The sequence below is a fragment of the Ixodes scapularis genome, unplaced genomic scaffold, assembly GCF_016920785.2.
Source record: "Ixodes scapularis isolate PalLabHiFi unplaced genomic scaffold, ASM1692078v2 PGA_scaffold8__174_contigs__length_109621045, whole genome shotgun sequence".
NCBI lineage: Eukaryota > Metazoa > Arthropoda > Arachnida > Ixodida > Ixodidae > Ixodes > Ixodes scapularis.
In genome coordinates, this window is record NW_024609883.1 from 51,523,792 (window position 1) to 51,551,664 (window position 27,873).

General features: G+C 44.2%; 1 protein-coding gene across 4 annotated transcripts in view; it reads left to right on the plus strand.

The window, feature by feature from the left end:
• The window catches only part of LOC120841464 (lysosomal alpha-mannosidase), a 48,870-nt gene extending 21,259 nt beyond the window's left edge, over positions 1-27,611 (plus strand). Inside the window, exons 12-22 of one of the 4 annotated variants that reach the window (XM_042286835.1) lie at positions 2,488-2,564; positions 4,723-4,941; positions 10,587-10,705; positions 12,478-12,576; positions 16,054-16,135; positions 17,719-17,805; positions 19,590-19,811; positions 22,349-22,477; positions 22,787-23,031; positions 27,336-27,479; positions 27,543-27,611. In XM_042286835.1, coding sequence (XP_042142769.1) covers positions 2,488-2,564; positions 4,723-4,941; positions 10,587-10,705; positions 12,478-12,576; positions 16,054-16,135; positions 17,719-17,805; positions 19,590-19,811; positions 22,349-22,477; positions 22,787-23,031; positions 27,336-27,479; positions 27,543-27,552 — 1,433 coding nt within the window. In that variant the 3' untranslated portion in view covers positions 27,553-27,611. The remainder of the gene's footprint in view (positions 1-2,487; positions 2,565-4,722; positions 4,942-10,586; positions 10,706-12,477; positions 12,577-16,053; positions 16,136-17,718; positions 17,806-19,589; positions 19,812-22,348; positions 22,478-22,786; positions 23,032-27,335; positions 27,480-27,542) is intronic. The other 3 variants (XM_040212358.3, XM_042286837.1, XM_042286836.1) reach the window with 3 other exon arrangements.
• The last annotated feature ends 262 nt before the right edge of the window (positions 27,612-27,873 follow it).

Genomic DNA, 27,873 nt, shown 5'->3' on the forward strand with positions numbered 1-27,873 from the left:
AATTTGAAACCAGCCATCCGTGCATGCGTGAAACGATACCGCCTGTTTGCCCGAGCTTCGAGCGCCCTATCCTTACCTTGAAACGGCCGTGCTCTCTCTCTCTCTCTCCGGGGAGATCCGATAGCACCGAAGAGTTATCTATTAAACTTGAGGAAGAAAACGAGAAGGGAGTGTTTAAGTTTAATTATCCCCACCAACCCGCTCGTTCTGTCCTTATAAAGGGTTATCTTTTTTGGAAACAGCAAAGCCCGGAGACTGGCATTAAAACGAGCGTGTTGGTAAATATACTTGTGTTTGTATTCTGCCCGGAGACCAGTTGGGTCGAAGTCAGCCTCCTTGTCAGAGTGGGCTTCTCCCGAGATGAAACGTTAGCGCCGGCTGACGTGTCCTTTTGAAAAAGGGAAGGGGAAAGAGAAAGTTTGAGTAACTGCAGAAACTACCTCGAAAGCTCCTCTCCCGATATGAAGCTTGAAGCATAGTCTCGGTTACCTTCTCGCGCATCGCCTGCTCGAATCTATTCTTCACTTTCTTTCGTACAGCCACTGTTCCGCACAGCCGTCGTGGATGTGCGTAATAGAGGGAGGAACAGATTCGAGCATTATCTGGACGCCGTCATCCTGCCAGACTTCAATGGCGTGGGACCGACTCGTGTGTGTTTCTTCGCCCCGCTGAACTTTGTTTCTCGGGTGTGGTTTTTTCTGAACTTTTTTTTTTTTTCAATGTTTTCATACTAACTGTTTGTTAGCACTGTTCAGTTGTTGGGTTTACTTCGTGATGGCGTAGCGGCGTGGCGGTGATGTAGAGAGCGTGTTCGCACGCATTTGGTTGCGTCCCGTTTAGGGAATGCCCGGAGGAGTTGGTTTTTGTTCTTGCCATGTGCGGCTAAGTTTTTCCGTCTTTATTAAATTTTTTTTTTTTTTTTTTTTTGTTTTACCTTTACATGCCGTCGACTTCTTTGTCTGACTCTCCACGAGGCGTGGACCAATCGCCTTGCCACCGCTCGAACCTAAATACTTTTTTTTTTTTTTTTAACGCAATTTTTGTTTAGATCGGCGTTGGGCAATTTAATTCCTATTTATTTATTTTTATTTCCTACCCCTCTCCATGACACACTTTCTGTGTGTTTCGGACCGTTTCTGTGTCACCACTTTTGTGTATTACGGAAGTGAAAGGACATTCCCTGGTGACCTGTGCGATGTGCGGTGAACAATCCCCAGTGTTTGGTTTCGTAAAAAATTGTATATAATATATCGACGATGTGGTGACTTTCTTTGTCTTAGTAATATGACAGCTAATAGCTAGTCGTGCTAGTTTACTTTGAAAGGTTTATAAATCGAAACAATACAACGTCTGTGCCTTTTGATTATTGAAAGTCTACTAGGCCTGCTGATTTGGTTAAATATGTATCTCATGGTTCCCGCTCTTATCAAAACATACATAAATATTCAATACCACAAAATCCGTCTATAATTGATTACAAAATGCAGAAGAAAATTCAAGAAAACGTTTTCACAATTCATAGAGACGCATGGGTCGCTGTGTCTGACTTAGGTCTTGCAAAACAAAGGCGTCTTTTTCCAATACTGAGGCCTAAATATAAAACATGCAAACAAAATATACACTTTCTAGGCTTGATTTTCGTGTAGACAACTATCATATCTACATTTGAACAAAAAATAAAAAAAATAAAAAATGGGTTTTTTGAGAAAATCAATTTCAAAAATGGTACTTTTCGGTTTTTGCATAATATTAACGTAAACGTACCGCAAAGGATATTATATACAGCCAAGGCATTTTATTATAAATATAAAGAGAGTGTTTTGGACTCTCCGTGGACATAAAAAATATCGGTGTAACCCAAGTAGATCGCCAGTAATTAATTGTCAAAGTTCGTCAACAATTGACCGAGGAGGCGTTTTTGACATTTTTACAGAAAAAAAGCAAAAGGCCTAAAATTATTTCATGGTATTGGAGCCTTTTAAATATGTCCACAGAGTGCTTCAAAAAAGAAAATATACTGTGGACTGAAAATCCATGGCGGGAGATCAAGCGAAACATCCGACCCACGACGGGTGTGAAAAACACTGCTTTTCGCCGGGGCCTCTTTAAAAATTCATAAGTCGAGAACAAAAAATCCGACGAACTTGCGGTTTGTGTCGACTGCGGTTTTAGAAACGGCGCCATAACATATATTTTTTTCATCTAAATTAAAAATTCGACCCTTTTTGCCTGCACGATTTGAGATGAAACCACCCATATATATATATATAATGTTGCTGTCCCAAAATCTGGGCTGCCCATCAAAAGGTGCATACTTTTTCAAACATAACAACATGTCTTTATGATGTAGCATACTCCTGAAACCTTCATTTCTCAGTCAAAACTCTAGAAAGAAGGATGATTCTCTTGTATACATGACAGAAACTGAGATTGATACTGGACTCTTTGGTGCAATGGGGATTCATAGGCAGGAGTGTTTTGTTTCAGAGCCAGAAGCACAAATTATGGAGCGAAATATCAACTTCCTTCAGCTTGAACCCGAGTATAGGTTCATTGAAAATGATGTGAGTATTAATCATTAGAAGTCTCAAAGCAACAAGTCTGGGCAACATTCATGAACATTTTTTTTTTAGTTACTTCCAACCCTGACGATCGTCTCTGTATGAAGAAAGTTAGGGGTCTACAGTAGAACAAGTATGTTCTGTATCTCTACAAGACATCTCATATATATTACTAAAGAAATGCTACCTGACTCATTTTTGAAAGTGTCTTCTGAATAGTCAGAAAGTGGAGAAGGGTTGGTCACTATTTGCTGTATTTCCCTTCCACCCTTTGGAATGCTGTGTCGATCACAGGGCTTCTGGTTTTCTATATTTGCGACAACCATGCCACTCTGAATATTTTTTCTAATTATATGTGGAAAAATAATGTAATCCAGAATTGTATAATCTACTTTAAAATTTTAGAGCGCAGCTCTTAGGGGCCCGTTCCCGGGTTGAGCAGCGTTGGCGTCGCCGTCGGCGTAACCAAGGTCACCCCAAGGTCATGTGACCCCCAAGGTCATCCCAAAGTCACCCCTAGGTCACGTGACCCCCCCCCCCCCCCCCCGAGGTCACGTGACCTCCCCGATGACGTCATCGTCACTGATGACGTCACCGGCATCCGCATAGTCATCGTCATCATCACCGATGACGTCATCAGTGACGTCACTGATGACGTCCCCGGCATTCGCATCGTCATCGCCATCATCACCGATGACGTCATCAGTGACATCACTGATGACGTCACCGGCATCCGCATCGTCATCGTCACCATCACGGATGGCGTCATCAGTGACGTCACTAACATCCGCATCGTCATGGTCATCATCACTGATGACGTCATCAGTGATGTCACTGATGACGTCATCGGAATCCGCATCGTCACTGATGACGTCATCGGAATCCGCATCGTCACTGATGACGTCATCAGTGACGTCACTGATGGCATCATCGGCATCGTCACGTGACCCCCCAAGGTCATGTGACCCCCCCAGGTCACTTGACCCCCCCCCCCCAGTACCCTTCCCTCCTCCTCCTCAAGAGCTGCGCTCTAATTCAGTGTTACAGGGAGTTGTAAACGGCTTTCACTTTTTTGTTTCATCACTATACCATAGTTTATTTTGTTTAAACAATTGTCGTTTTAGCTCTGACTGTCTATCTACTTCCTGAGCAGAGTTATTTTAATTTTTGGTTCCATGCTGGCTTTAGATGAGAAAGTCTGCATCTTTGGCATCCGAAAGCTGTATGTATATGATATAATATATTTACATGTCAGCTGTTTTCAGAGCGACTTATTTTGAACATATACTATAACAAAGTACTATAACAAAGTCCGAACAAATTCTACAATGAATCAGCATAATTTATTCATGTTGTAGTATAAAACAGCCAATGGGCCTATTTAGTAATGCACCTTGGAATGCAATGGCAATGACTGCAAGAGCAATGTGTACAACATAACTACTATCTGAGGCATTATAACAATTTCTGCAATAGTATACTCATCTCTTCTTCCTCTATGTGCTTCGTTGCACCTTACAATAGGCCACGGAGGATGCTATGAGCCATCAAAGCCGATCCAATGCTGCGTGAGTGTCATGTGACCTTCAGGAGCAGCGTAGCGACCACTGATCTCTATGACAATTGCTGGATCGCGCTTCCCCGCACCGAAAATGAGGCCACTGTTGGCCATCTTACGAGATATGCTCTAGCGCTGTCAAGCCTAGACAGTTACCATGGTTACCGTGTGTAGGTCACGCAGAAACAGAGGCAAAGGTCGCGTGACTGCTGCCTTGACAACGCTTCAGCGGCACTGGTAAGATGGCCGACCGGTGGCCTCAATCGCGCAATAGGCTCAAAGCGGGGAAGCGGGATCCAGCAATTGTCATAAAGATCAGTGGTAGCGACGCATGGACCACATGCCACATGATACATTCCCAGTGCTGGACTGGCTGAGATGGCTTATACATGGTACATTGGATTCATACGCGAGCTGAGCAAATGAAATCGGTCAATTGTTAAAAGTTTATCAGCTATAGCAACAATAATAGTAACTGGTATGAAAAAAAAATTGCCCTGAAGGTGAACGGTGCAATGTCCAACTTAATAACTTATTCTTTCACTTGAGGTATGAGGCAAGCTTTACATCTAAACTGAGAGAAAAGGGATGACTTTTTTGCAGCGTTACCGTTTAGAGGTAGATATGACCACGGGCCTACTGCTGCACATTACGTTCCTTGGACTGGAGTTGGCCATGAGCCTGAAGCAGTCATTCTACGTCTACAAGATGGCCGTTCCAGGGCACCAGTTCACTGTGTCTGCCGGAGGAGCATACACCTTCCTGCCTGACAGAGACGAGCCCTTCGACCTGGGAAGCCACGTCACCTATCGCATCGTCAAGGCAGGCATATGCATATTTGAAGGCCTAGTGCTTGCATTGAGTCTTTAGGCCCAATGGAATTCGGCCTAATTGAGTTAGGCCTAACTATTAGGCCTAACACAGTTAAACCCAAGCAATGTCGCTAAAACACTCAGTTGGGAAATTCTCCCTTGAAACCCGCGGCCGCTCGCGTCTACTGAGACCAAACTAAATGCAATAACAGCGCTGCCCTTTAGCGACAAGTCCAAACATGAAAGTTGATTTACACTACCGCGAAATGGCACAGCGAGATGGCACCACCAGCCCTTGCATGTTTTAGCGCGATTCGACCTGAAGCAATACGTGCAGCTGTGCAGTTCCCAGAGTGGCCTCCGCGGGAGAAATGGTGGCGTTGTGATTGCATTTAGTTCGGTTCTCGAGTATAGATCGGACTCACTTCTTCAAAGCAGGCTGTATGATATAGTTTTCCAACTGAGTTGTTCTAGTAATGTTGCGCCCAAGGGAGTGCCAGCAGTTTTGTACAGTGTGTTTGGAAGCACTATTCGGGTGAAAAAAGTTTGTATAAATAAGACAGTGAACGGAGTGCATTCAAACTTTTAACGAGGATGGCTTTTGGCACATGGTTACCAAAATACCAAAATTTTACGACTGTGAGCTTTAGAAAAAAAAAATTAAGTCTCAAAAAACTTTTTTTCTATGCACAAGAAGGAAAATGATTAAAACCATCTGGCCGCCCCCACTCACGGTATCACACACGCTCGGATCTGCTGAATCTGCTTTCGAGTGTTCATATAAAAAAAGCTTTCACATTTTTATTTTCGCTGTGTCTAGATATCGAGCGCCATCCGACGGCACAACACTCGCACCTTCAAGTACCGTCCGAAAGTGTTAAGCACAAGTCACGCTTATTCTGACATGTGTCCCATCAGCTGCTCACCAACAATTTGTTTTAGCATAAAGCGCGAGCGAGACAAACGAGCAGCATGCTTTTAATGTGAAAGCATTACCTGTCCCATGGAGCGAGCCAATGTCATCAGTTTTGAAGCCGTGCCAAATGGCACCTTAACTCCTTTCTCCAAGTGAAGCCGCTCCCAGCTTTGAAACCATATGAAAAGCCTAGCGAAACGGCACTTAGTTTCCCCGATCCCAAAGAAGCAGAGTGAAGCTGATGGATTTTGGCTTCGGTCCCATTGGCTGGCGCACGTCATAGTTCCAAGGAACGAGGCTCCCATTGGCAGCTGCGCGTCAGTTTCAACGACCGCCACCCCATGGCGCTGCGTGTCCATGCCGTGAGTGCGCCAGTAACACAAAGCGTCCAAGGTCAGGGTTGCAAGGAGAGCTGGGGGAGCGTGCATTCGGCTGGCGCAAGTACGCCGCAGATGAAACAAGAAAGCAGAAGAACGGCAAGCATGCTTTCGCATTCACTATTGTGCCTAGGTGTACCTCGAGCTTTTTTATATATATGTTTATGCCTGTGTGATGCAAGCTGCACTATCTTCTCAAGTTTGTTTAAGTGGCACTCTCTTAAATGTTGCGATTGTGATTCAAAATGAATTTTAGTTTAAACCTCACATGCTTTAGTAACAACCGCAGCTTCTGCAAAATAAAAAAAATTAAAAAATATATATATTTTATGCATGGGACCTAGATATTTGTGAAACCATAGGCCAGGCATGCTAATCATTACGCTATTGGAACGAGTCAGGGATGTCCCTCTTTCGTTTTCAGATATTACTTGTTACTGTCGAGACCAGTTATAACAAAGGCAATGGGAATCAAAATTCACTTAGCTATATCCGCTATTTCGTTATAACTGACTCCGGTTATAACGAAATGCAAAAAGGAATGGGAAATTGTGATCGCTTCGCTTTAGTCACTATTTCGTTATAACCGACTTCATATAACCGGTGTCGACAGTATCAAGAAAGTTTTATGGTATTTGATTATACACATAATTAGCAAATTTTACAGAAAAAAAGTACAGCGAAAGTAGGCATGCTTTTTAGGCCTTAAAGTGCCAGAAGCAATACATTCTTCACTAAAGGACGGCATTTGCTCGGAAAATGGCACTTGAATGCGGGCATAAAGCGCCGTCGGATGGCACTCTAGGCACTGCGTTTTATTTTATGTTGTGCCGTCTTGCAAGGACTTCTTGACTGGTTTTTCATTTGCACTGAACCTGAGCGCACTGAACGTAGTAACTTAATGAAACTTTTTTTTCTCTCGAATTTGGCTTTATTTTAAAAGTTATAGGCAAATTAAAATTACAAAAACAAGCAAAAAATAACCTCCTTCATGACGTTCTTGGTTGCTTGAGTGGCCGTGAACTAGAAGAGGGGTTGTGAGCTCAGCGAGCGCTCACGGCTGTTGCACTACATGTCGACGGCTCGAGAGGGTGCCACTAAAGCATGTTGTGGCTAGGCTGTATGAAGCGGGCAGCCAGGGCGGCTCGCATTGCATTTGCTGCGCGATTAAACACTAATTTGGCATGACGCTTCATTGGCCAAGAACGACAACAGACACGGGGTAAAGATCAGTTCAGAACGGGAGCCACTTCGCGCTGCCAAACCGCAAGCCACAGCTGCTCGCCGAAGGCCTCGGGAACGCTCGGAACCAGTGGGATCCTCCAGTTCATACGACCGCAGCGCCGCCACGTACATCCGGGACCTTTCTACGCTCGTTGCTCGTCGGTGATCCCACCACACCTTTCTAGTATGCGCCGCCTTTTCCACCGCTTGGTGGCGGGTATGTCGACGGGTCATTTCTTGTTTCCGTACTTTCTAAACTGTGTTTGTTTATTTTCTGATCTAAAATAGTGAACAAAAACTACTTTTATAAGTAATTGAAACTGTTCGCGCCAATATATTTTGAATTTCGACTAAAAAGAAGCTTTTAGCGGCTCTGATCAGTAGTAAGCCCAGACCCAGTACCAAAGACTTCACATTTCGCGCGCTTTCGGGTTTGCGGGTTGCTTCTGTAGGTGGAGGAGGTTTCCACGTCGTCCAGTTAAAATATGACGCACTGATATTTAGTTACTCTCTCCGTGCCTGCTGCGTTGCCTGAACCCCAAGACGTGGAAATCGCGATAAGGCTGAACGCTTAGATATGATTGCAGGGCCCCTTTAAGGAGCAGCATTAACCTGATGGTTTTTACCATTTTCCTTCCTGTGCATAGGAGAAAACAAGATTGTTTAGGTCCACGTTTTTTCCTCAAACCTACACTGATGAAATTTAGTATGATAAATGCACCACCTAAAGACATCTTTTTGAAAAGTTTAATTGCGCTCAATTCGTTGGTTAATTTACTAAACAATGTTTACACCCGAACAGTGCTCGAAAATACCCTGCACAGCATGTACAGTCCTGAACGAAGGAAGCGTGAACGACAGTGCGACAGCCTCTCGCGCTTGTCGCTTCACTCCACAGCCGTCAGCGGAAGCTCTCTCAGAGCTTGTGGTATGCTTTCAGAGTACAGTCAAACCCGTTTATATCGAACCCAGTTAATTCAAACTATCTCTTATATCGAACTATTTCTGAACACACTAGTGGCTGCGATGAAAATGCACAGCGAAAAATGTGGTTACATTGAACAAAAATTGCAGCGTCTCCCGATACGTCCAAGCTGCCAAGAGCGCCATTTTGATCTGCAAGGTGGCTTTTTTTTTTTTGGGGGGGGGGAACGAACGTTGAGAGGGCGAGCCAGTGACACCTTGGAAAACGAAGAAGCGGCCACTGAATAGCTGCGTGGCGCATCCCTCGTGGAGTACAGACGCTCGTTCGAGATTAAACAACTTTTCTGAATGTGGCATGCTTGTTCATTGTCAAATTCATTAAAATTTTTATATTGAACTGGTAGACGATTTTTAGCGAGTTCTATTTAAATGGGTTTGACTGTAGTAACGCTGCCAAGTGGCCTGTCCTTTCAATAAATAGAATTCACGCCGATTTGTTTGAATGCTTTCACCACATTGACAATGTGGCACATGCATTTGGTATGCCCCGCGATGACACGTAAAGAATTTTTATCAGCCGCACATTTCTGTGCCAATCGTAATGTTACTGGAATATCGGTCTAAGGCTGATTTTGGTTTATTTTATGCACCATTACTGGACATGCGAAGCATGCATGGTGTATTGCCAACTTTGCGATGAACGCCAGATATGGTGAAAGACTGAAGCAAATAGGGGCGAACTTCATTTATCCAAAAGGCCGTCCACTTGGCTCCATCGCCACTCTCGGAGAGCATTGCATGCCACGCAAGAGCTTCCGCTGACGACCGTTGAGTGACGCAAAGAGGGCAAGAAACTGTTGCTCTGTCGTTTGCATTTCTCCTGTTTGAGACTGTAAACTAAAGCTTCCAACTCACTTTAGACGGTTTGCGAAAATTGGTTTCTCAACGTATCGCGCTACGATTTATTGCAGACGTGCGGCTGGGTGGTGAAAGCTTAGAGTGAAAGTATCAAGAGATGAACTTACCTCGTTCAAAAGAAAAAATGAACTTGTTTCGGGCTATCTACAGCGGCATTTGCAGATGGTGCGTGCCATTTATGCAATGATGTTGATAAATGTCGGAAGCGTTGATGACACCCCAGCATTGAGCTTAGCAGAATAATCTTGGAAAGTTCTGAGTACACTTCTTCAGCGTCGTGTGCGTCTCTGTATACAGAGACGCACACGACGCTGAAGAAGTGTACTCAGGACTTTCACAAGATTATTCTGCTAAGCTCGATGCTGAGGTGTCATCAACGCTTCCGACAATTTTCAAAGTGCGATATTATTTTGAATAAACTAATTACAAAAATAGGCATTTAAATCCCCCAGAGCCACCTACTTCTTGTGTGGAGATGATCGACTGAGGTGCTGTATCCTCTCATATTTAACATCTACATGTCGACAGCACGTAGAGGTCGGAGAGCACCGTCATGGCACGGTCTGCGAATGCCGCCATAGGTTGCCTGAAAACAGGCACGTAGCCAGGATTTTGTTTCAGGGGAGGGGGCCGCCCATTACAAAATGCTGTATGAGGGGGAGGGGGGAGAGGAGGTCCCAGCAAAATAGGAGATTTTGGGGGGAAGGAAGGGTAGGGGGCTTGGGCCCCATGGCCCCCCCCTCCCCTGGCTACATGCCTGCCTGAAACAGGTTCTTTTTTTTTATGACCGAGGTAAGTTCATTTGTTGATATTTTTACTTGAAGCTCCACCACCTAGCCATACCTTTGTATCAAATCACAGCCCAATACGTTGAGAAACCGAATTTCGTACACCGTTTAATGTTGGTTTGAAATGTTATTTACATGCTGTAGAAAAGAGAGAATGTAAACTTATTTTTGTTATAGCTGATCACAAGTCAGAGTTGCACTCCATTTTCAAACAGCTAATCACGGCACGAGTTATTTATTTGTGCAGCCATCCGAGACTTTTTACTGACAGTGGCTAAAGAGGCCCCTTGAATGCTTTAAAAAGTGAATTATGGCCCCCCTTTGTCATAGTAAATAATTTATTGCAGCGATAAGCATTTGGTGAGGCTTAGAAGTGATGTTCTTATAGGCTTTATTATATCCAAGAAAACTGTTGTAGAGTTCGTTGAAAATGACTCTCACACTGATCCCTTTGAGGTAAGAGCTTGCTTAATTTGTCTCTTATGTTGTTTTCTAACGGTTGCATCAGGGCAATCATGTCCAAGAGATCCACCAGATCTTCAGCCACTGGGTGTCTCAAGTCATTCGCCTTTACAAGAAGTCTGAGTTCATTGAGTTTGAGTGGATCATCGGGCCCATCCCAGACAAGTAAAGCACCTTTTGTAGCGTTAGCTACACTGGCCGAGGTTCAGCAGTTTCACGTGGCCCTCATAATGAGCCGTGCTCATAATGCGAAGCGCGCGGCGGCGGAGCTCCGCATAATGAGCACAGCGCACGGCACCGCGCACTCCGCATAATGAGCACAGCTAATTATGAGAGCCACGCGAAGCCGCCGCCGCGCGCTCCGCCGCTGCCGCGCTTGCCTTACCCGCCTCGCCGGTCTGCGCATTCCAGAGGAGTGACATCATAGCCGCGGCAGACGCACTGGCGCCGCCGCGTGCCCAGCTGTGCGCCTCCATTGCGCAGTAGCCAAGTCTGACGCTGCATTGGAGATGCTTGATAGCGCCTCTCATTTTGTGCGCATAAGCTCACTCTGCGTATATCCTGGCATAGCCGAGCTAAACCACCGCAATTTTTTTGCTTGTACTTTTACTAGAATTTGAGCCACTTTTGAGATAAAAAAGGTGTTATAACTTGTTTTTAGAGCGCAGCTCTTAGGCGCCCGTTCCCGGCTTGAGCGGTGTCGCCGTCACCGTCTGCATAACTGTGCGGTGCATTATGGGACGTGTGACGTCACTGATGACATCATCAGTGACGTCATCGGCATCTGCATCGTCGTCCCTGATGACGTCATCAGTGACGATGACGATGCGGATGTTGATGACTTCATCAGTGACGATGACAATGCGGTTGCCGATGACGTCACTGATGACGTCATCAGTGACGATGCCGTTGCCGATGACTTCGTCCGTGACGTCATCGTTACGTGACCCCCGTGAGCTCACGTGACCCCGGTGACGTCACATGACCCCCATGAGGTCACGTGACCCTCGTGAGGCGACGGCGACGCCGCTGGGACTGAGGAGTACCAGACAGGATGAGGAGGCGAGGAGGAGGGAGAAGGGATATACATTCCCCTTAGTACTCTTCCCCCCTCCTCAAGAGCTGCACTCTAATCCGGCGTTACAGGGAGTTGTAAACGGCTTTCTTTTTTTTTTTTGTTCTAAAGCGTGCGACCACCTAGAATTTTTTAACTATACTTTCACTCACAAAGGGTGACAGGAGATAAATGCAGAAATGTGTACCCTGCAAAAAGCAAACTCTGATAAACACCAATTTCAAAGAATTGGAAATGGAACAAAAGTAAACTCTGATGAGTACTGAATTTGTGATAAATATAAACTCTGAAAAACACTCTTCATTTTACCAAAAATAAACCCACAATGTTTGTCCCGATTTTATCTCCTTTTAGCACCTATTGCTTGTGTGTGTGTGTGTCAATAGTGACTTTAAGAGAGGCGTGCATATCAATATTTGATCCCCTGCTGCTAACATAAAGGCTTCTGTATAGTGAAATGGGCATTTTTGCTCCAAACTTTTGTAACTTAAATGGGGTTGCACTGGCGCAAAAATAAAAGGAATAAAATCAATAGCCAACATAAAAGTGTACCTGCTTAAAGAAAGAGCTTACGCAGTTATACCTCACTGCATTGAAATGCAGTGCAAGCTTCTAGCTTAAGTTTTTGTGCTTTTTAAATCGGCTAGCACATTAACTTAGAATTTTTTTTTTCACTGGTTGGAGTTAAACTTCTTCTAGGAATGTATGTTCCACAACAATTTCTTCACTTCGAATAAAATTACTTGTTCTAGCAGTAAATATTGATGCACTGAAGAGCTGAAGTTAACTTTTGATGCATACACGCATGCACAGTCTTATCTCGGCAATGTTTTCTCTTCCATGCATTTTCGTGGGCACGAAGTCGCGAGAACATCGACATTGTGACTAGGTATGAGACGCGGCTGGACAACGGCGACGTCTTTTTCACCGACTCCAATGGACTCGAGACAATCCAGCGCAGGTAACTACACCTCATTTCACCATACAATGCACCGCGGAGGATGCTAGGACCCATCAGAGCCAGTTCAGTGTTGTGCGAATGTCACACGACCTTCAGGAGGGGTCATGCAGGGTGCGCAGTCGCACGATACATTCACAGTGCTGGGTTCGCTGGGATGACTTGTAGAGTCTGCTGCATAATCCATCATAAAGTGTAACATACAGTTGAACCCGGATATATTGAATTCAAAAGGGATCGTAAAATAGTTCTGTATATCGATAATATGATATACAATAAAAGTTAACTTAAGCTCCAGTTAAAATTTCTGCGCGTCTCTGCTAATATTGAAGGCCGCGACAAACGGTACCTTACCAAATAGAGCCTCCAAGAGCCGCTAAATACAGTAGAGCTTAGTTGGTGAAGATCACAAACACCGCCGCGTTTACGCGACAGTGTTTACGCAGCGCCAACAACAAAACACGAAAATAATTAAAAAAAAAAATGAAATAACGGAAAAAAGCTAGCAGCATAAAAAAAAATATTGATCCATAGAATAAAGTTACAGGGGCCCTGCAAGGATTTTTTTACTAGTTTTAAATTTTCACCGAACGTAGTAACTTAATGAAACTTTTCTTTTCTCGAATTTCACTTAATTTTAAAAGTTATACGAAAATTAAAATTACAAAAACAAGCAAAAAATAACCTACTTTATGATGTACTTGGTTGCTTGAGTGTCCGTGAACTAGAGGAGGGGTAGTGAGCTTAGCAAGTATTCACGGCTGCCGCACTCTGTGTCGATGGCTCGAGAGGGCGCCACTAAAGCATGTTCTGGATAGGCTGTATGAAGCGGACAGCCAGGGCGGCTCGCATCACATTTGCTGCACGATTAAACACTTATTCGGCATGACACTTCATTGGCCACAAACGACAGCAAACACGGGGTAAAGATCAGTTCAGAACGGGAGCCATTTCGCGCTGCCATACCGCCAAAAGGCGAAACTGCAAGCCAAAGCTGCTCACCGAAAGCCTTGGGAACGCTCGGAACCAGTCAGATCCTCCAGACCATACGACCGCAGAGCCGCCGCGTACATCCGGGACCTTTCTACGCTCACCTCTCGTTGGTGCCTGATCTCACTACACCTTTCTAGTATGCGCCGCCTTTTCCGCTGCTTGGTGGCGGGTATGTCGAGGGGTCATTTCTTGTTTCTGTATTTTCTAAACTGTATTTGTTCTTTTTCAGATGTAATATAGTGAACAAAAACTAATTTTATAAATAATTGAAATGGCTCGTGCCACTTATGTTTTGTATTTCGACTAAAAAGAAGCTTTTAGCGGCTCTGACCAGTAGAAAGCCCAGGACCAAAGACGTCACACATTGCGCGCATTCGGCACCGCGGGTCACCCCCGTAGGTGGAGGAGCTTTCCGCGTCATCCGGTTAAAATATGACGCACTAATATTTAGTTACTCTCTCCGTGCCCGCTGGCTTGCCCAAACCCCAAGAGACGTGGAAACCGCAAAAAAAAGGTAGACGCTTAAATTTGATTGCAGGGCCACTTTAAGCAAGCAACAAAAAAGAAACCTCACTAAATTCAAGCAGCAAAAAAAAAAGAAAAAAAAAGAACGGGCAAAGCAAGAACGCAAAAAGAAAAAGGTAAACAAAGGCATTCAAAGTGCAATTGCTCAACCGTTGTTGTCAACACTCAACTTGCCGAAGACTTTTTTTTTTTTTGCTTATTTTATTTTGGGGCTAAGTCGCGCAGTGACAGCGGTGTTCGGGGAAAGAGCGCACGCTACCGTTCTGACAGCAAGCACCCCCTGCCCTCCCTACATGCTCGTGTGCCCTTCCACTTGTTTTTGCCATCCTCCACTTTTTTTTTCTTTTCTTTTTACAAATGCTTTACTCTATTTTACTTTTTTTTTTTACAATTGCTTTTTCGCTGCGTATCTGTACGCCTATGCTGGCATAGCGGTCCGCCAGCCCCACAACGCGAGCTATGTGCTCCCCGCCGGCTCAATTCGAACGTGGGTGAAGCGACTGCAGAGGCGGCCGTGCTTTGTTCACTATATCGAGTGTCTCCGCCAAGGGAGGCAATGGGGGCAATGGGAGTTCGATACAGAAAAACAAGGCTCCTATACTGTGATTTCAAGCGGATGTTTGGACTGTTCTATATAAACAGTAATTCTAAGTACCCGGGTGCGATATAACCGGGTTAGACTGTATACCTCTTTGTAACTCTGCATGGACACCTAAAACCCAGAACAGTCGGTATGCTCGTACAATGATTAAGAATTGATAGATATTAATTAAAATATTGGCCTATTTGATTAGACTTTTGATTAGAAATATTCATACAAAAAAATAAAAATATGTTTATTTTCAATTTCATAATATATAATTGGGCAGAAGTCAAACATTTCAAAGGAAAGCTGCAAGTTTTCTGCACTATGTAACGGCAGTAAGATTGAACACGACGAACAATATGAAGATGAAAAACTGCACTTGATCTATATTATCAAAGAGTGAAAAATATCATAATTGTACATTCAGCATTTCCCTTCACAGATGAACAATAACAACTCAACTAATGTAATAAAAAAATGGAGAATCAGACGTTGAATGTAAAACTAAAGCAGATCCTTAGACTTGCTTCTCTGTTAGAGTTTCAGGAAACTAAATTAATATGTATATTCACAAAGTTTTTCGATGTTTACTCAATGCTTGTTTTTACAAACCAGTGTAATGTCATTATGTGTGCTTCTTCGGTGGCACTGGCGTACTGCGGCAAAGTAACAGTGGTGGTGTTAAGGTTGCTGCTTTTCCGCAACACATTCATGTCGCAGGACAAACACAAAAGAAAAGTACTTTTTCTGGGTGAATGTTTGCTTGCATATTCTATTAGAAAAGTTGTAGATTTGCTTTTCATGATCAGAGCAGCACCATTAAACTGACTAAACTTCTCCCTGTACTTCATCATGCAAGAAGGGCAGACATTGCAAATGTAGCTCTCACGTCTTGTAGAAATTATGTAATATTTCAGAATTGTATGACAATTTAATCCGATACAGGTCAGTCCAGAAAGTTACTTCATTTCCATGTCTAGTAACACAAAAAAGTTTATCCACAGGGTGAAAGCACTTAATTTTAACTTGTACAAATTAAAGTTTGGGCAATCCAAACAAGGCTTTCTTTAACAAACTGTTCAGATTTCATACTTAGTTTCCTGTTCTCACATATTATGATTAAATACGTTGGTAGGTTTATTGAGTACACAAAAAAGTAATGTGCACTTGGCTGCATCCAGAACCACAGTAGTGGAATCAGAACAGAGGCAAAAAACATCTTGAAGTGTTAATTGTTATTTCTAGGTAAAACTTTTACTGTACATCACTGTTATGGCCATTTATTATGAAGGCAGGAAGCTATAATAAATTTGTTTTACATGATCATGTCTATCACTGAAATGGTAACTGAGACTTTTTCACATTATTTTGTGCAGGTGGGTGAAATTGAATGAATCTGTCTATCCACAGTCTGTGGCATCCAATTATTACCCAGTGGTCTCTTGGATATACCTCAAGGTTCGTAGTTTTACCCTTTGCTTTTTCAAATGAATTACATTTGATGGAACTTCTACAGGGTCTCAAAGAGACTGATTGATCTTAGCTGTAGCAACATTATTCATGACTGAGCAGTTGTCGCCATACATGTATGGCGGTGATTACACATTACACACCTACACATAAAATATTGCACACTGCGGGAGGTGTTGCTGTTGGTTATGTCTTTGGCAAAGTATAAACATTATATTTGCACGGTGTTTCGCTTTGCTGGGCTATTTATAGCATGTTGCATGTTGATCCAGCTCCTCGCGTGACTGAATTCGGCGAATAGCGGCGCTGCGCATTCGCGCTCCAAAGCAGGGGAACGTATGTCGAGGCGCGGGCAACGTCTGCTTTCCCGCACAACTTTTTATCCAGCTCCTCACGTGATCGGATCTCGGCGAATAGCGGCGCGGCGGCACGTGGAAAACAGACGCACAACTCCTAGCGCTGACGGACACGCAGCGCCATAAGGTTGCCGTTCGTTGAAACTGACGCACAGCATCAGTTTCAAAAACCGGCCACCCCATGGCACTGTGTGTTCGGCGAATGGAAGCTTGGTTGACGCATGTTAGCCAATGGGATCGAAGCGGTGTAAATGGTGCCGTTGCTGTTGATGCGTGCTAGCCAGTGGGATCGAAGCGGTGTAAAGATGGGATTGAAGCGGTGTAGAAAGAGCCGTTTGGCGTGGTTTCAAAGCTGATGACGTCGGCTTGCTCCATGAGACAGTTAATGTTTTGACATTAAAAAGGTAAGCAAAGGCGATGAAAGTGTGATTGCACAACCATTGTTGTGGACACACTTGACTTGCAGAAGACTTTTTTTTTTTGCTAATTTTATTTTGGGGCTACGGAGTTGCGCACCATCAGCAGTGTTTGGGGAAAGGGCACAGGCTACCGTTCCAACAGTGGGCACTCCTTGCTCCCCCTACACATACTCGCGTGCCCTTCCTCTTGCTTTTGCCATCCTCCACTTTTTTTTTCATTTTATTTTTCACGGTTCATTGGTTTTCTTTTTTCACAATTGTTCTTTCGCTGCATATCTTACCGCGTGTACGCTGGCTTGACAGTCTGCCAGCCCTGCAACGCAAGCGATGTGCTCGCGACCGGTGCAATTGGATCACGGGAAAAGCAACTTGCGGCCGGGCTTCGTTCGCATATCGAGTGTCCCTGCCATGGGAGTTCGATACAAAAAGACAACGCATCTATAGTCATTTTCAAGGGAATGTTTGGACTGTCTGATATAAACAATAATTCGAAATACCCAAGTGTGATATAACCGGGCTCGGCTATATTGATTATTTCTCGATCCCTCTAGCTTTTTTGGTAGCATGAAACAGCTACACATTCACAACTACGAGTTGATAGCCTTTAGAAATTCTGATGCATTTTGGTCCGAGAGTCTAGTAGGAGTGTGTAAAAGACAAAAATAAGAAAGGTTCCGATCAGTACAGGTTGTGCGACGCCAACTTGAAGCGACTCACGCTTGGTCAGTAACGGATTTTTACATCAATCTACAATTTAAAAGTTGGAACGGCTGTTATATGGGTGGTTATCTCGCAGGGCCAGACGAGGAATCTGCAAATGACGGTGATCACAGATAGGGCCCAGGGAGGTACTAGCCCACAGCAGGGCTGCTTAGAGCTCATGGTGAGTGAGTAATTATTCGGTTGTTTTAATCTGCTGATTTATGAGTGGAAACACAGAGTATTATAGCTTGCTTGCTTGCTTCCACGAGACGATTGTAACATTACGAAAGAGTGTCTTGTAAAACCGGGTATGCAGTTGCTAAATTTAGTAAGCCCAACTAATTAATTACTAATTGTAAGCAGAGAAATATGTGTATCCTTCTGCTGCATGCTCCGTGTCTTCAAGCTTTGTCCTTAGGTATATATTTTATTTTATCAACTTAAAAGGCTTCTCAGCGGACAGGGTTTTACAAGTTATGCCCCCCCAAAAAAAAGATAGGAGAAAAGAAAACGGGGGAAATTGTGTCACGGGGGTAAAGGTGTGCAAATATTGAATTTTTTTATTTTGAATTAATAGTGAATATTAAACTTTGACTTCAAATCGGATTTGAATATTTTCAGATACCAATATTTGACATTTAATGTGCGTTGAGAATGGTTTCATAAGAAATCACAGCTAGACATATTTTCTAGAAAGCATACCTATGAAAAGGAAGAGTTTATTCCGTGAGAAACAGGCCCTGATGAGTTGGATAAAGCTTAATATGGCAAGCAAAGCAATGACCGCCTTGGGTATATGAACACAGCTTTAGGTTTACTTTTCCACCACTGCCGTTTTAAACCTTGGGTTAACAAAAAATAACAAATAACCTACAATCAGGTTACAAAATAGACCATTGAACCAACCGAGGTCCTTTCACACTTCAGCTGTTTCTCCTAGCACGCCGATGCAAAGCAGTAAAGCTTGACGAGTGTGCACCGGTGCAAAGTGGTGAAACTCGACGGGAGAAATTTGAGAATCCACCTTTTTCGGAAATATGGGTTCGAGAGTAAATGAATTTGGTATCCTTCTTCTCATCCTGCTGGTCATGCAGAGAGAGAACATGGATTCTTTGTATCAACATCAAGCCAAATATAATAAAAAATAGGGACAAAGGCGATCTTTGGGGGAGCCGTATCTAGGTCACAGCGTTTCATTGAACCAAGAAGGTGCAGCTCATGTTTTTGCATACGAATGTAGCAGGGGCGTAGCCAGGGGGGACGGGGGAAGGCTAATGGGGCTTCAGCCTCCTCCGAAGTCTAGCCGACCCTATAATATACACATGCATTTTGACCCCCTCCCTCCCACACCCCAAGTCATGGAAACCCCAGCCACCTCAGCCCCCCCCGAAAAAACTTCCTGGCTATGCCGCTGGAATGTAGCCTTATCAGTGGCATCACTAGGGTCAGCAGTACCCGGGGCGGTGGCCCGTTACGACACCTCCCCCACTCATGTCCAGCGGTGACTCCTCCACCTCTTTTAACTGCCCAGCCGCACACCCCTGAGCACCGCACCCGGGGTGGTCTGTTACACCCCCCCCCCCTCTAGTGACACCACTGAGCCTAATAATGCAGTTAAACATGTCAGAGAAGCCTTTTGAGCACGTCCTTTTCAAGTCACTCAATCTCAAACCCCGTCACGCACCTACGGGTGGCGGCACCTATTTGGAAAAGAGCGGATTCGCAGTTTTTTTAATATACAACAAAATTGAATCCTTTGAGAAGAAAAAGTGCACTGCAAATCAAATCAAATAGAAAGCAGCATTTGAGAATTGTTTGAAGTTTCAAATGTCCACTCACATCTAATTGTTTTTGTTGGGACACCCTGTAGAAACAGAATGGGTGCCTCGGCGGTACATGAAACTGATCCTTGGTCTCGGAACTTGAGAATTTTATGCAATTGATGCATTCTTTTCTGCACATCAGCTGCACAGGAGGTACTTTGTGGACGATGACCTCGGTGTACAAGAGGCCCTTGATGACCGTGGTGCGGGTGGAGAGGGCATTGTGGTCAAGGGCAAGCACTTCGTACACCTGGGAACGCCCCGGGAGGCCTTACTGGTCAAGCGCAGGGCCTCACTGCAGCAGGTCTACCAGCCTGTGGTCTTGTTTACACACACACCGTTTGCACCGATTCCAAAGAAGCAGGTATGTCATTAGCAGCGCTCCATCATTTCAGTGATCGCTTAGTCGCTCGTGATTTCAGGCTGTATTTTTACAGCGAGGCTGTTATGCGCTAGGATCTGGAAAAAAAAATGTGTCCGCAGATGTTGACAGGAAACTCCCCATTAATTGTGGCAATTATGAATGAATAAAAATAAAAAAAGTAGGCAACCAGCATGAGTCAGCCTTCCTTGGCATTATTAGATAGTGAGGTCCTGATCCCTTGTTATCATCTCTAGGCATCGTCCTCGATCGATCGAGGTCATCCTAAAAGTCGTCCTTGAGGTCGTCCTAGATGTCGTCCTCTAGGCATCGTTCTAGACGTCAAAGTTATAACAGCTTCGCTGGTCCTCCATTTTCACGTGAAGTGGAAGGGCTCTGCAATTTTTTTAAAAGGGCACTAAAGTGGTTCCTGAGATTGTCTATGGTCATAACTGAATCTATGAGCTCCAAGCATTCTAGAAAACCCAAGATTAGATTAATACACGTCCAATTTCCCATTTTTAGACAAAATTGATGATCACAACACCTTACTTTTTCTGCTATTAGGTGCAGAATCCAGATGGCACCGTCAAATGTGCGAAAACTAATTGCGAGTGATCGCATCTCTCGCGGCAAGGGGGATGACCAATGGCAAACTGATTTTTTAAGTGTGCAATTTGCACACGGGGTGTGATTTCTCATAATTAGTTGTTGCATGTCTGATAGCGCCCTCTGGTTTCTGCACCCAAATGCAGAATAGAAGGGCGTGTTGCAATTTTAGATGCTGTTCTTATTAGGAAAATCGGACGTGTATCAGCCAAATATTGTTTCTTAAGAATACTTAGATCCATAAATAGACTCACAAATAAACAATCTCAGAAGTGGTTTCAGAGATTCTTTATTTATGACCATAAATAGACAATCTCGGAAACCACTTCAGTGCTTCCGGTCTGTGGCAAGCCCAATAACTCTTTTTGCATTGAAAATGGGAGTCGTAAGTCACGAGAGATCACTTGTCACCATGAGAGTACTAAGAGCAATATTTCTGATGGAGCAAACCAAAATATTGTGTAAGCAAAAGTAAACAAATATAAGAAAAGAATGGGGTTTGTCTGCCATGAAATATCATTCACAAACGGAAAGGAGACGAGAAAACACTTACCATTCATATCATCTGCTAACGAAACGGGAAAAAAGTGGACCGTTTGATACAAATTTTTGTTCTGTGGGCTACACGATCAAATGTAAGCTTAAACTGTGAACATCTGCTATTGAATGAGGAAATCATCTTACGTTTTCTTTCCAAATCTCGAGTTGTTTTGTTGCCTTGCTGCAATTTACTCGTGGATGAAGAAATGCTTCGGACAAGCACACCAGCAGCCACAAAGCCTCTCGACAAAAACCCCGAGACTAGGACAAAAAGGGACGGACAAACACAACGAAATGTTTAACCACCACCAGCTCATTTGCACCCTTACCTTTTGTTCACAAAGCCTCTCTTACCTTCTTGCTTGGTAGCAGCATTGACAATGGGGTGCTTTCAAAGCTGAGGACCCCATTTTGAAATGCAGCTGACCGTATAATAAACACATGTATTATGCTCCCACTCCCCAAGTCGAAGAGATCCTAGCCATCCTAGCTTCCTGTCCCTCCCTCCCCCCTCCCCCCCCAAAAAAACTTTTTTGGCTTACCAAAAAAATACTGCCCAATCATAAACATGCAAACAGACAAAACGTTTCCTGACTGGCTGATAATGCTTACCCAGCAGAAATCTGCGGTGTCCCCTCCTGTAAGCAGCAGAGAAGGCTCTAGTTCTCATCAATGATTGAAATACAAGAATCAAAGAAAGAATCAAAACACTTAGGGACAAGGACAGAGAGCACAGCTCTTGGACTAAACATGGGTTGAAGAAACGGCGATCCAAAAACAAACACACAAAAATGCAAAACAAACATAATCGTGCACAACACAACATGCAAAAAAATTAAAAATCCCGTGTCATGAGCGTGGGGTATAGCGTGTGCCTCAAAAACATTTGTTGTCTTACTTTTTTTTTCTCCCTGATACGGTTTGGTAGCTGGTGCCACCATTTCTCTCCCTCGCACTCTACATTATCTTCCACTCCTTGTCTTTTTCTCTTGTTCTTTTTGTTTTGGTAAATTTCTTAGTTTTTTTTTGCATTCTTGCTTTTTGTTTTTACGGTTATTGTCTCATCTTATGAGTGTTGCTTGTTAATAACCTGCTGCCATCGTTTTGTTCTCCCCACTGCGCTGCACCGTGGGAGTGTCAATTCAATTGGCGCGATTTTTGCAAGGGTTCCATTCGCACACTGCACGATCTAGGAATAAAAATTCGGTACCTCGCTTATCTCAAACCTCTGCTTATCTAAGCTTTTTTCTAGTTTTTATGACTTAAAGTTAAGGAATGTTCACTGTATCTGAGAGAGTAATGTCTAACCTGATAGTATATTTGCCGCTAATAAAGTGACATTAAAGGGAGCTTGTGAACAATCCTGCACTTTCTTTTGGTCAAACGTGCAGCATTCTGAACTCCGTGCACACCTGCCCGAAGGACTGCACCTCATGAGCCTGGAAAATGTCGCCGAGGACCAGGCCTTGCTACGGCTTGAGCACACACTTTTCGAAGGGATGCTGAACACTTCCATCACCGTACGTGATCAATTTCTTCACAGTAATGTGCACTCTACCGCTGCAATCGTAATAGTGATTTCCTGCTTGGCCAGAAGCGTTTTCAGGAACTGGCCTTGAGGAAAACTGCCACATCGTCTGCTACTTATCTTGCGCCCTTTACCCCTTCACTAGGAGGCTAGAAAATCTCTAGAATCGCCTAATTTCTGCACACTCACTGGTTTCCATCCCCTTACGAGCTTTGTTTTTGTAAGCATCTGTGCATGCATAAAGTCCTTGTGGAAGGACCTTCAAAGTGACAGTGCCGCAAAACTGTCCGTTTGGTCGCAGCACTTTCTCAGCTCGTTCCTGGTGGTGGACATCAAGGAGACGGTCCTGTCCGGCCACCTCTACCTGACGGAACTGAGCAAGACCGAACACGAACAGCCCAAGGCCACCCGCTCTGTGGCCGCAGTGCCGGTGAAGACAAGCTTCCAGGAGCTGAACAATGTCCTCGTCACCTTGAGGCCCGGTCAAATCCGAACGTTTCTCGCTAAGCTTCAGCCCTTTACCGGGCCCAGCAGAGCTGGTGCCAAGTAGGCCGTGGCACTTGCCTTTATCCCGAGCTGCAAAGTAGTTATCCCGTGCATTTGTACAGTTTTATTGCATTTATGGTAAAGTCATAAATTAAAATGGAAGCGGAATCAGTCTTTGTATGCAGAATCGGGACAGAGGAAAAACATTTAAAAGATTAAGGAAAAAAAAAAAAAAGAGAGAATCAATGGTTAAGTGAAAATGGTTATCTGCAAGGCCTTAAAAAAATGCAACTAGTTTTAGAAAAGTTTTTTTTTTTTTTTATAGTCGTTTTTTTCAATGTCATATACTTAAAACAAAAGTGCCACGTGCAAAACATGCCACTTATTGTGTTCCCACGTAGGTCTGTGTTTTTTTTTTCATGTCATTGTATATTATTGAAAGATTGGTTACCCACAAAACGGGAAAGCCTTGGGTTTTTGTGGAAAGTGGTCTTGACCTCATTTATTTTAAACTGTGCTATGGATAAGCAAAACTAGGAGAGTAATCCTTGAAATAAGAAAACGGCAGATGCAACATTTATACAACACTCTGTTGTAATGTTGGAAATAAACACAGTGGTTTTGGTCACTTATTTCTTCATTGCTGCTACTGGGTGAAGGTTGTACAGTAGAATCTCGTTAACTCAAACTCTCTTAATCAAACTCGCGGATAATTCAAACTAACGTGCAGGTCCCGTCCTATGTGTTTCAACCCAGGCAAAAATCGGTCCACTTTCAGCTGGATTATGGAACTGCACATGAGGCAGTCCAGCTGCATTCCAGCTGGGTCCAGCCGGGTCCAGCTGCCTCTTTTCCAGTTCCATAATCCAGCTGGAAGTGGACTGATTTTCCCCTGGGGAGGCAAGAAACTCCCGGTAATTCGATCTTTGCATTATTAAAAAAAGTTCTGGCCCCCTCGGGTTTAAATTAATGAGATGCCACTGTATTTCCAACTCCCAATGAGTCATTCTAAAAATAGTATTTGAAAAAATGCGAGCAGTGCATTTGTTAGATGCCTTGTGGCGAAGCTCATTTTCTTTACCACGTTGCATGTGCGTGCATCGGTGGAAGAACAGCCTTCAGGAGGGAGGCATATGCTTGAGAACAGTGGACATGGGTTGGTCTCTGCAAAAGCTGCACCTCTGTCTTTTATTGAGAAATTAAAAAGTATAATAATCCCTCCCAAAAAAACACACAAATACCACTATATTCAGAAGCTAAGTTTCTTAGTGAAACGCTGACTGCTACTCTAGGGCTTCAGAAGGTTTCTTTACAAGCTTCGACCACCTATGCGATTTGTCAGGGCTGTACTTATTAAGGCAAAAGCCTTATGTGCCTTATCGTTAAGTCGACCTTCAAAGTCCTTAAGCGAACAAAAATGAGGAAAATATGCCAAAAGTCCGTCAAAAGTGCTCCATCAGAGAGCGCGCTGTCTTCGGAGGTTCGCTATCACCGGGACCACAACCGACGCCACAATCCGAGTGAGCCAATGAAACGGCGCCAAAAGTGCATCGTCAGAGAGCACGCTGTCTTCGGAGGTTCGCGGATGCCACGATCTGAGTGAGCCAATGAAATGGCACCAAAAGTGTGTCGTCAGAGAGCGCGCTGTCTTCGGAGGTTCGCTATCACATTTACGTGACCACTCAGGCGAATTAGAGGCAAGGAAATTAAGAAGGGTGACAAAGCGAATTAATCTTGGGGATAATATAAGAGACCCTGTAACTTTTAGGTTTTTATGCAGTGCAGTAGATGCAGCTGCTTCGAAAAAATGTTGAGGCCGGGTTTGGATGTTTAAGATATATGCTACAAGGTAGCACATTGTAATTTGCTTCCACTTTTTTACCTATTACGCTAAATTTTGTTCCACTGCTGAACACTGAGGGTACTGATTGTGGAGCATCTAGAAATCTTAGCAACAGCAAACACCGAAGATGCCGTCAGCCTTGTAAGCCCACAAATTCTGTACATTTCAAGTTCTTATGCTTTGTAGTATGTATGTGGTTTTAGACTTGCATGTTTCAAGCTGTCAGCTGTTTCAAAAGTACCAGGTCTGTGGACTTGCATCGATTACCAATGCAACTGCTTCGTTCAACTGGATGGCTGAGTTCATTAAAGCACCACTGCTCAAAGCCACTTGAGTGAAAGCTCGTTGGCGTGAGTCGTGAGGTTGACTTGCATGTTTCTGCAAGTTTTTGTTTGAATGTTGTGAGGTGCTTTCATCTAGTTTCTACTATGTGGAACATGCCAAAGACCCTGGTTAGCAGTTGAACTGGGCTAACTAATGCGGGAATGCAAGTTCGTCTGCTTCTTTTGCCAGGGTTGTGCTGACGTCAGAACGCCAAGCTCCGAATAAAGGATAGTGGGTAGACATCAAGGCAGCTAGCTTTGAGGTCTACCCACTATCCTCCAATCAGAGCCAATCAGTGCTCAACATTCTGACATCACCACATCCCCTTCAAGAAAAGCAGACAAACTTGCAGTCCGCATAGGCCCTTATAGTGATAAATGAAACAAGCTCCTAAGATCTCTTTCAATTTCGTGCCGTTTAAAGGGGCAATGCAACAATTTTTGTACTTTGTGCAAATACCGCTTAGAACGGATCCCTGACGTTAATGACCTATGAAACACACATTCGTTTTTCACCCCACACAATGGGAGTCCCAAAAAAAAATTAAAGAAAAACGAGCAGTCAGAACAAGCAGTCACGTGATCTGGAGCCGATTATATGCTGCCAATGTTGATCATAGCCGCGCGCTGGGGTTGGCAAAGCACAGGAGACGCGCTGAGTTCCAGACACTGCTATGGCTTGGACTGTAGTCGTTGCAGCGATTGGACACGGGCCACTACCCGAACGCTTCTTGAGCGAGTAATTATCACGAGCCCACGTCAAGTGCTCATGCAATGCTCGGGTCCAATCTATGAATCGCATTCAAATATTGTCATTTGGGTGTACTTCAATCCCTTGTTACGTCATCAAATTTTGCAAAGAAAAATTGGGTCGTGTGTGTGCTTATACAGCCTAGAACTTGGTCTGCCTCACAGGGGCGACGAGTCTCCCAGCTGTAGATGAGCAATTTAGCCAGTGCGGTACATCCGCTAGCCTGGGGTCTTTAACGTGCACCACGCAGTAGTGTTACACGACCGCACGCCGGTACGATGCTCATCCAGATCGAAACGGGCAGGGGTGGGGCTCGAACCCAGGATCCCTGGGTTCGAGCCCAGGAGCCCAGGATTCAAGGATTTGTCCTTGAAATACACTGTAACAATGGAGTTTCTTGGCCAGTGGCGTTGCGGGCGAGTATCCTTGAGTCCCACTAGTGCCAGTAAGCTCGTGTGAAGTGAAAAACATTCCAATTGAATATCGTTGCACCGCCCCTTTAAAGGGAGTATTCACTGGATGCTATATCTCGGAACACTGTTCACTGGGCATGCTCAGAACAAGCTCACACTTATAGGTTCCCAAGACTGGCAAATGCGATGGTGCGGCATGCACGTTGCAAAAGCTCCATGGAAGTTTGCCCTCAGCTCGCACCAAGCAGTTACACACTCAGCTACGTGCGTAGCTGCTCCTAGCTGCCAGTGGATACCTTCTATTGGCCACTCTAAAAAGTCTGCATAATGAAAGACACCGTGGAGATTGCGGCCTTAGTAGTACTTGTATGCCTCCAGCTTCAGACCTGCATGTTTAGTGCTGTCTTTGCTGTCTTCATGATGCATCATCTTGGGGTAGACATGGTATTTGTGCACAATAGCCAGCACCAGAAATGTAATAGAACTTGTAAGAAAATGATTATTAGAATTTTCATTTATTTCATGGTGTTGACTGTTTATCATATAGGTAAAGAACACCAACTTTGATGGTATGACTGTGCACATTGATATGTGCAAAACGTGCCATTGAACTGAAAAGTCAATAATTTATATATTGTTCGCTTTCAATCAACTGTATCCGATTGTGCAAGTGCATGTTTTATGTGCTGGCTGTTTGGCCATATATTAAAATGTTCTCAAAACTTTGAGGAGAAGCACCCATTTTTAAAAACGGGATTTGGAGTGCTTAGGACAATGATGCCTGAACAGAAGTTAAGTTTTCTTAAATTTCCCTCCTTCCTTTAAAAGAAATAGTTTCTCAGGACAAGACATGCCCCTGTTTAGGACATCTCCCTGTTTTACTTATGACTGAACAGCAGTAAAGCAAGCAAGCATGCAAAAAAGACTGCTCAGGCAAAAATTATAGAATAAAAGCAATGGCACCATTACTGCTTCCTCTTTCTCTTTCTAACGGTCCTTGCTGTTTGCTTGTTCTTCTTTTTTTTTATATTGAGCACACAAAGGCTTCTCAGACAAGAAAGAAGACAAGGAAGAAGCAATGGGACCCTGCAGCTGGCCTGGACTTACTGTTCTGACCGCCCTAATTGTGGCTCCCAGAGGCGGTCGCGCCTGCCGCACTGCCCAGTTCCCCATCCCCGGTAACTGTGGAGCCGTGCCTGCGTCCAGCGGGGCTTTCGAGTCTCTTCCCTGGGTCGTCACAGTCCAAGTTGAAGCACTTGCTGACGTCCATGATCCAGAAGACCTTCTGCCGTGCCCCAGCGTGCCCCATCCGCAAAGCGTAGTCTCCGGCAACTCCCGTTCCTTCAAGGTTTGTGCGGGGTTTTGGGAGAAAGTCTTCACATTGACAAATCAGCTTCCCAAGTATGGGCCCTAGGTGTCTTGAAACACCTTGTAGTCTTCTAGACATAAAGAAGCCAGCTTCCCAAGTATAGATACTAGATGTCTTGAAATATCTTGTAGCCTTCTAGACATTAAGAAGCCAGCTTCCCAAGTATAGATCTTAGATGTCTTGAAACATCTTATAATCTACAT